Genomic DNA, 9806 nt, shown 5'->3' with positions numbered 1-9806 from the left:
TTGTATGTAAACAAGTTTAAAAAATGTTTATTGTATGTAAGAAAACATATGTGACAACCAAATAGAGGTGCCACTTATATGATTATAATTGGTTGAATACATTTTTCTTACATACAATAAACATTATTTTCGAGTTGTTTACATACAACTTTACTTATTTCTAATTATAAACTTTGTTATATTTCAATATACTTATCTTTTTTATATTGTATCCCTTAGCCGGCTTTCAGTATTTAATTTAATTATTACACTAATAATGGAACTTGAAGATATTATCATTCTTCATTCATTCAAATCTTTCGGCAGCAGTAGCATTAACACCCACATTCTTTGGATTTCTTTTCTCTCAACTTTCTTTCCTGTTTCCACACCACCACCACCTGTTTGATTATATGTCCCAGTGAAGTCAAAACACTTGATCTTGATCAATCTTTTGAAAGTTATTTATTCTTTATACATCATACCCCTCGTATATTTTTTTTTTAAAGATGTCTGAAGTAGGTTATCAAGGATCCCAACATGGACAAAGTGTAGAGGTTATTCCGTTTAAGACATCTGATGCATCTCTTAAAGTTGTGCTGTTACATGGGAATTTGGATATATGGGTCAAAGAGGCTAGAAACTTGCCAAATATGGATATGTTTCATAACAGATTAGGCCAAGTTTTCAGTAAGATGCCTTCATTTAGTAAAGGCAAAAACAAGACCGATGATAGCAAGCCTGCAAAGGTTACAAGTGACCCCTATGTCACGGTTTCGATAGCCAACGCTGTGATTGCCAGAACTTTTGTTATTAGTAATACCGAGAACCCTGTTTGGATGCAGCATTTTTATGTCCCTGTGGCGCATTATTCGGCTGAGGTTCAGTTTGTTGTGAAAGATAGTGACGTTGTAGGTTCACAGATCATGGGTGCAGTTGGTGTACCTGTTGAGCAGTTAGTTTCGGGTTTGGTAGTCGAGGGTTCTTTTCCGGTTCTAAACGAAAGTGGCAAGCCCTGTAAACGTGGGGCGGTACTCACCTTGTCGATTCAGTATACCCCCATGATGAAAGTGCCACTGGACTTGAACTTCAGTGGTGTTTCGGGTACTTATTTTCCACTTAGGAGAGGGGGTAAAGTTACTCTTTATCAAGATGCTCATGTTGATGATGGTTACCTTCCAAGTATGCATCTTGATGGTGGTTTGATGTATCAAAATGGAGATTGCTGGCACGATGTTTGTGAAGCTATCAAGCAGGCGCGTCGTTTGATTTATATTACAGGATGGTCTGTGTTTCACAGCGTTCAGCTCGTTCGCAATGGTGAAGGTGCAAAAGACAGCTTTTTGGGGGATCTTTTGAAAGCCAAGTCTTCAGAAGGTGTTAGAGTGCTTCTCCTTGTATGGGATGATCCGACTTCTAGGAGTATTTTGGGAATAAAGACGGTGAGTGCCTTTTAGTTATCACATATGCTTATTTTGCCGTATTACTTCCATTTACATTCTTTTAAGTTCCATGATTTGTTGAACCATTTCGATATGCAGCAAGGAGTCATGCAAACTAATGATGAGGAAACTCGGCGTTTTTTCAAGCATTCATCAGTGAAAGTACTACTTTGCCCACGTTCAGCCGGAAAGGGACATAGCTGGGCCAAGAAACAGGTTTGATCTTCTTAATCGAATGCATTACATATTAGGCAACCAATGCAGATGCGGAATACAACTTACCTCAAAGTTTTTGTTGTCTGTAACATAGTATATTGTTACACATAAAGATTTACCAACTTTCGAGATCCTTTTTTTTAATATTAGGAACTAGTAATGCAGATGCCAAAATGACTATTCTCAGCAACACCCCTTGGCCAAAACAGGAAAATTGAAAGCTTGTTGCCTTAAAAGTCTAAACCAAAAAACAATTGAAGTCTGGTTACCCAAAAGTTGAAGTTCTTTACCCTATATAGGCAGAATGGCTCTTTTTTTAGTTAGTTCCTTTAGAGATATATCATCCTTGATAATTTTCATTCTAATGGGTGGATAAATTTGGGTCACAGGAAGTTGAAACAATCTATACTCATCATCAGAAAACGGTTATAGTGGATGCTGATGCTGGTAACTACAGAAGACGGATAATGGCATTTGTTGGAGGTCTTGATTTATGTGTGGGCCGCTACGATACTCCATCACATCCCATTTTTAGCACATTACAAACTTTGCACAAAGATGACTATCACCAACCTAATTACGCCGTAAGCACTGCACTAATTTCTGTTTCTCTTAAACTTAAAAATCTGGAGTACAAAGTACAAACTTTACATATGTTATTTTCTTGATGAAGCAGGGGCCTACCACTGGTTGTCCTAGAGAACCATGGCATGATTTGCACAGTCGAATTGAAGGCCCAGCTGCATATGATGTACTCAAAAACTTCGAGGAGAGATGGTTGAGGGCTTCAAAGCCAACTGGAATTCATAAAATGAAAAAATCTTCTGATGATTCGTTACTCAAGTTGGAGAGAATTCCTGACATTTTAGGAATTGATGAGGCTCATTGCACGAATGAACAAGATCCCGAGGGTTGGCATGTTCAAGTATGTTTGTTCTTGAGCAACCTTAAAAACTTGTTGCGTGTCTTTTTCTTATCTTCCTTAAGAAGTTAATCTCAATTGCCTCACTTATTTTTTTTTTCTTCAACTTTTGAACAATGTGTAGGTGTTCCGTTCAATTGACTCAAACTCTGTTAAAGGTTTTCCCAAAGACCCCAAGGAGGCCACAAGCAAGGTATGACAAGTTTTTAGTGTCAAAATGGGCACGATTAATTTTTTTTTTGGTGCAGGTTTCGTATCATATGGGAGGTTTTATGCATAAAAACTACACTTTTGGGCCTGTTTCCTTTTAAGATAGTTTTTTTAATTTTCTTGTTTGAAGATCAAACCGAAAGCGATTCATTCATATGTATTTTTGCTGAAGTTGCCATATCTAGGATTTCATTACTTAATATTTTGCTACTCCGCAACAGAACTTGGTATGTGGGAAGAATGTGCTCATTGACATGAGCATTCATACAGCATATGTGAAGGCAATTCGTGCTGCCCAACATTTCATATATATTGAAAATCAATACTTTCTCGGTTCCTCATTTAACTGGACTAATAACAAAACTTTGGGTAAGAGAACATAACATTGTATGCCAATTATTTTACTTTTAACTATGAAATCCATACGATAAGCAAGGATGTATGTGTTTTTGCAGGTGCAAACAATTTAATACCAATGGAAATTGCTCTAAAAATTGCAAATAAAATCAGAGCCAACGAGAGGTTTGCTGCATATATTGTGATTCCAATGTGGCCCGAGGGTAGTCCTACAAGTGCCGCGACTCAAAGGATCCTCTTTTGGCAGGTACAATCTAAGCTGGGTATACTAGAGGTCGCAAAACTGGGTGGATCGAGTAGGGGGGTCAAAATGAGGAATTTTTGTGTGGGTTGAAATGGGTCACCTTGGGTTGAATTGACACAGAACACTTCACTCCGGAAATTTGAGATTTAAATAAAAATGTGGTTATCTAATTTTGTAACAAAAAATCATATTGTCATTAATAATTTAAGTTTGTTAGTCAAATAATTTAAGATTTTTTATCCACTAAAAATAAACTTACCCTTTTTGCACATTTCCTTATGAGTTATGAGCTACTTTTTTCTTTTCTCCATTTGACTTGTTAAGGTTTATTAATACAACAGATTGATCCTTTCATAAATAATTGGTAAAAATTGACACCTCATGTATGGTTACTGGGACATAGACTAATATAAATAAGTTGCTGATTACTGGATGATGCATGATTATTAACAGAATAAAACGATGCAAATGATGTATGAAGTTATTTACAAGGCTTTACAAGAGGCTGGGCTTGAAAATGTGTATGAGCCTCAAGATTACTTGATTTTCTTCTGTCTTGGCACTCGGGAGTCATCCCATGGCATGGAACCTGCTCCAGAAGAAAAAGGGTCTAATAATGCAGTTACCCCTCAAGTATACACATTTAATCATCATCCACTACTCAAATCATCACTTTTTTTTTCTTATTCTTTTTATAACTAACACACTTCTTTTTCTATAACAAAGTCACTTACAAGGAAAAGTCGGCGTTTTATGATTTATGTCCACTCAAAAGGAATGATAGTGGATGATGAATTTGTGATAATTGGATCTGCGAACATTAACCAACGTTCATTAGAAGGGTCTAGAGACACTGAAATCGCTATGGGTGCATATCAGCCTTACCATACATGGGCTCACAAACGTTCTAGTCCACACGGGCAGGTAAGCGTCTCATATATTCATATCAGTTATATCATGCACCTCTAATTTTCATGTCTATAAAAGTGATATCGACATATGTAGCTTTGCTATAATTTGTGAAATGATCTTGTGCAGGTATTCGGATATAGAATGTCCCTGTGGGCTGAGCATATTGGTGGGCTAGAGATCAGTTTTGAGAGACCAGAAAGCCTCGAGTGTGTGAGAAGGGTGAGATCACTTAGTGAAATGAACTGGAATCAGTATGCAGCGGATGAAGTGACAGATATGAAGGCTCACCTTCTCAAGTACCCTGTAGAAGTCGATCGAACAGGCCAGGTGAAGTCTCTCCCTGGTTGTCCAAATTTCCCAGATATGGGTGGTAACATTGTGGGCACTTTTTTGGCCATCCAAGAAAACCTCACCATTTGAGTTTAAAGTATTGGTAAAAGTCGTTTATGTTGTAGATTCATGGGTTTGGTTTGAGACTTTAGGGCTTATTTTGTTGCTCTTATACATGAATCCGTTGGAAAACAATCCTACCAATATATGTTCTAATAATCTTTAGGTTAATTATCGTATGCCATTGATGTTACTCACGGGTGTTTGAGTTATTCAGATTGCATTATCTTATGTAGGTCTAAGAATTTCCAATTAAACATAAAGTAAAGGAGAACGTTATTTTTCGTGTCTTTTTCATCTTTGTGTCTTTTGGTTAGGCAAAGTCATAATTTAAAGTATCGATCATGTATGAACCTCTGCAAATATCAGCACACATTAGTGAGAAACGTTATTGTTAATCTGAATAATTATATAAAAAATATATAGTCTATTTCTAGCAAAAAGGCTTAGAATAGTTAAGAAATCTGGACCCGGTAACCTTTTGGACCCAATTTACCATTCCTCAAGAACAATGCTCTACACGCCGTCACACATATATACATGTTGCTCATTTATATAGATACCTTGCGGCGGTTAGATGGTGGGGTGATAAGTCAAGTCATAGAGTATGATAACCAAATGTCTTAGCTATACGGGCCCCGTCTTCAGATTTAAAAATTCATCGAAAGTATATCGAATAACATCTCTAATGAAAGAGCATGAAATTTTAAGAACACCCATACAATTTTTATAATTTAACGATATACAGTTTTTGTGATAAAAGATTTTGAATGAATCAGAGGAATAAAATAATTTATGAATGATAGAGAAAGAAAATGAGTAGTTAAGATTCGAGGAGAGAGAAAAAATGAGTGATTGAGATTTAAGATTGTTATATGTATATTAGGTAGAGATGTTTAAATTAGTGAATAAAGAATATGGGTAATTTGGGTAGTTCAAATCATATTTTCTTTAAAAAATATGACAAAATGATTTATAAGATAGTATTAAATATTAGATATTAGATATGTAACTAGTATGTAAGTTTATTAAACGTTAACCCATCTGCATATTTTTATATTTGGTTACAACTAGTTAACGTAACTTGGAAAACAATAAAGAAAAATGAGTATACTATGGAGTAATAACATGTTTAATAAAAAACAAAAAAGAAAAAAAATGTTTCAAAAAGAAAAAAAAAAAGAGCAAACCCGCGTCGAAGGTGTCATAGGTAAAGCCTATTACCACATCAACAAATTAGACATTTGTTCTTCATATCCTGTAAGTTTATATATATATAACTAGGTCTTTTTCTCATACGATGTGCAGTTATTTAAAAATGTTATTTTAGTTATATGAATATTTATAATAACTTTTAACAACTATACATTATTTAGGCATGTACATATAAATTTATATTATCATTAAATGGAAATTTTTACATTTATTGAAATAGATAAATTCAAAATATAACTCTTATTATTTATGAAATTCTTTGCATTTATATAAAAACATACATTATCAAATATTCATATTAACTATCACATATTATACTTCATACAATACTAATGAAGTTAAAATGTAAATATAATGTAAAATCATAACGATCTTTTATTTTTTGCAAAGTGATATGTGACTTATTAGAATTTCATCACATTCTTTCAAAGAAAATAGTTTTATAAAACTTACTTCATCAAATAATAAAATTCATAAAAGTTAAAAAGCTTTAATTAGATATAGTTAGAAACCAAATTCAAATTATAATTAGATTACAAAGAACAAACCTATGATTCAAATTATGTTGAATTCACCTAGTAATTGATAATAGTTTTTATAAAACGTAAAATCACCACTACGAAAAGGATAAAAAACTATATTACAATGTGATATATAATATTGGTTATATTAGATAGTAAAATTAAGAAATAAATAATTTGAAAACCAAATATTTTCCAATTTTAAAAATAGTTTTTAAATTCATACGGTTTCTATTATGATATAGAATGTAATTTTTTATTTTTATTTTTGTAAGATTTTGTTTATACATAGATTTTATTTTTATTTAATTTAATAGTTTTAGATAATATAATTTTGTAGATTTATATATTGTAAAAAAATATAGAGATGCCACATAAGATAAAGACCTATGTGGCAATTTTTAAAAATAGCTTTAAATTGTAGAATGCTTTAAAATGCTAGGATAACTATTGTTTTAATATTTATATAGATAGATATTAAATTGTCTGTGTTTAAAATACTTTCGGAAGAGAAATGAAAAAGAAATGTTAAGGAGCTGGGAATTGAACCCACATCAGACGTGTGAAAAGCAACTCCCGTACATCAGCCAACTACATATTTGTTATTCATTTACTGTAGTTTTATATATATGGTTTTTACTAAGATTAAAAAGATTTGACACACACTCCCGTACTTTTAGTTTTTATATACTCTGTATATTAGATAGGATTAACGTGAGAACCACATATATAGAGAAAACCGTAAAAACCACTAATTTCCTTCCTTCTTTTTTCTTTTTTTTTTGTGATTTTTTATTTTTAAAATTTTTGTTTTTCACTTTTTTCAACTTTTTTTTGTTTTTTATTTTCTTTTAACAAAAACCCATTCCCAAGAATAAAATAAAAAAAGAAAATTTTGTAAAAAAACATATGGGTTACGCGTTAAGAAAACGTATGGATACAGTACGGGCGTTGCCCTACATCCGTTCTAAAGGGGTTGTCACCGGACGCATATGGAAATGGTATGGATTTGATGGACGGCGATCCAAGAGATGGTGACGGTTGTTACGGTACGGGCATAGCCCTTAATCTTAAAGACGGGCAAAACCCTTAAAGATGATTTTCCAATGGTTCTCACGATTCTCCAGGTTCTTACTTGATCCCTTCTCAATGTATATAAGTTAAGACGTTTGGTGTTGTGTTTGTATAGAATATACACCAGCGTGGACAGAGCACATGTTAAATCCACGAGCATAAAAGTAGATTATACATCATTTCTAGATCCAATCTTGCTTAGTATTTTTTCTATTAAATATATGTATACTTCTCTGTAAACTTTGTCTCCTTTTTTATTTTATTTTTTTGTCTCTTTCTAAGTTAATCACACAGTATTACTTAACCTTTATCCTACAGTATTATTATTATAATAGTTTGAAATATTGTAACTAGTGGCTTAATATGATCATATACGAAAACTAAGAAAATGGAGTGTGAACCATTCTATTTGGTTACTTTCTTTTCTTTTTATCGATGTTTGTTGCCTTATTGTTTAGTCGCCTCCCTAATGCCATCGATCAATCGCTAAAATATGAATCAAAATTAAAAGTTGTTTTAGAGGAACTAGTTAAAGTTGTCACATTTACTAAAACTATTGAAGTTCCATCTTATTAAATCTTTTTACGCACCGTATAACCTAAAATACAAAGTATTGACAAGTTTATAATAGTAACAAAAAATACAAAATTTTAATTAAAAGATACCACTTTTATGCAGTCGTAAAAATGATAAACCCAACCCAAGGGATAAAATTCTTGTTGGATGCCTGATAATCTTTTGTGTACCCGGTTATGTAATTCTCATATGCTAGCTATAGATTTTTTTTTTTTTTAATAGACTGCTATTTTGGGGTCAACCTCCATGAGCATAACTCAGCTGGTTATGAGGTGAACTTTTTGAGCAGGGATTACGTTGAGCTCGATGTTAGCAAACGGAAAACTTGAGTTTCCTGAGCTCGTCCATCAAAGAATCGCTTGTGAGATATTAGAGCCCAATCACAAGACTGACCCATGTCCCTACTTGATCCTCCTGATGCTTCATGGTGTCTTTTACATCCAACATGATTGTTGTGTTTCCATTTGACAGATAAAGAGTATGTTTGACAAAATTAATTATAACTTGTAAATGTAATTTTTAGCTGTCGTTGTAAACGCTTTCAAGCAAAATTGTTAGCTATAACTTTTATTCATAATGTTACGCTGACAGGGTGTTTATTGTGCATCAAATTGACAAATATTTAAATGGATTATAAAGGATGGTGGAATAGGTAGGGCTGTAAACGAACCGAACGAACACGAACGGGACCTTGTTTATGTTCGTTCGTTTAACTTAACGAACAGCTCACGAACAGGTAAACGAACAAAATAACTTGTTCATGTTCGTTCGTTTGTGTTCATGAAACTGTTCACGAACACAAACGAACGAACACTAATGAACGAACACAAACGAATGAAATATTTATAAATTACGTATTTTTATTTAAACTTTTTTTTAAATAGTTAGGTACTAAAAATATATATATTATATAAAGCAAATATTTATATTTGTAAATGAACATAACGAACAAATGTTCACGAACATAAACAAACTATTGTTCACAAACGACGGTTTATGAGCATAAATGAACGAACGTTCACGAACAGAGTATTGAATGTTCACGAACGTAAATGAACGAACGAGAGCTTTGTTCATGTTCATTCATTTAACTAAACGAACGAACATGATCGAACTTTCCGCCGAACGGTTTATGAACTGTTCAGTTCATTTACAGCCATAGGTATATGTCTCCTAATTAGTGATGGATTCATATTAGGAATTCTGATTAAACAGATGCAATGAGAGTAATTGTCTGTTATTATGGCTTGATCTTTTATTTTAATATTGGATTGTCTACTTTCTCCTACATCAGACCAAAAACCTACCGATGGTACAAAATGTGAGTGTTGAACTATATGTTTCTTTAGAATTAAGCCTAAAGGGTCGCATTGTCGGGTTGGGCAAGTTGGCAGTCTGGTCGACTACTCAGTTTTCAATTTTACTTGTTCATGTACTTGGTACACAAGAGTAAATAAGCTATTCTATTGTACCACGAATCATAGCCTCTGTTTTATTCCACAAATCATAGCCTTTGTATTACGGTGTATACCACAAATCATACACTATGTCCTCCTTTCCCCACCGAAAGCTGACCAAAACAACCTTTGCCTCATTTTACACGTTCTCAAATTTAACCCATCTGCTTGACCCTAACACATTGAAACTTGTCACGCAATGGTTCATTATGATTATTTTCTTATTGGCCACATGTCTAAAATATCCTTCTACAGTGCTAAAAATAGCTCATTAAATTTAGAAATCAAATA

General features: G+C 33.2%; 1 protein-coding gene across 1 annotated transcript; it reads left to right on the top strand.

Annotated features, from left to right (window-relative positions):
• Positions 1-291: 291 nt before the first annotated feature.
• Positions 292-4865, top strand: LOC122580567 (phospholipase D gamma 1-like). Its single transcript, XM_043752838.1, has 10 exons — positions 292-1421; positions 1521-1637; positions 2027-2221; positions 2314-2562; positions 2684-2752; positions 2991-3138; positions 3225-3373; positions 3824-4003; positions 4097-4294; positions 4409-4865. Exons 1-10 carry the CDS (start codon positions 489-491, stop codon positions 4700-4702), a joined length of 2532 nt encoding a protein of 843 aa, XP_043608773.1. The 5' UTR covers positions 292-488; the 3' UTR covers positions 4703-4865.
• The last annotated feature ends 4941 nt before the right edge of the window (positions 4866-9806 follow it).

Source organism: Erigeron canadensis, chromosome 8 (genome assembly GCF_010389155.1).
Source record: "Erigeron canadensis isolate Cc75 chromosome 8, C_canadensis_v1, whole genome shotgun sequence".
Lineage (NCBI taxonomy): Eukaryota > Viridiplantae > Streptophyta > Magnoliopsida > Asterales > Asteraceae > Erigeron > Erigeron canadensis.
The sequence above is the reverse complement of the archived record's forward strand: the minus strand, read 5'-3'. Positions and strand labels throughout refer to the sequence as shown.

Excerpts from the sequence above, each read along its gene's own strand:
- LOC122580567 (XM_043752838.1), top strand. The coding sequence starts at position 489 with ATGTCTGAAGTAGGTTATCAAGGATCCCAACATGGACAAAGTGTAGAG. Across the intron at positions 2,753-2,990 it reads CCAAGGAGGCCACAAGCAAG|AACTTGGTATGTGGGAAGAA; the intron begins GTATGACAAGTT and ends ACTCCGCAACAG. Across the intron at positions 3,374-3,823 it reads AAAGGATCCTCTTTTGGCAG|AATAAAACGATGCAAATGAT; the intron begins GTACAATCTAAG and ends GATTATTAACAG.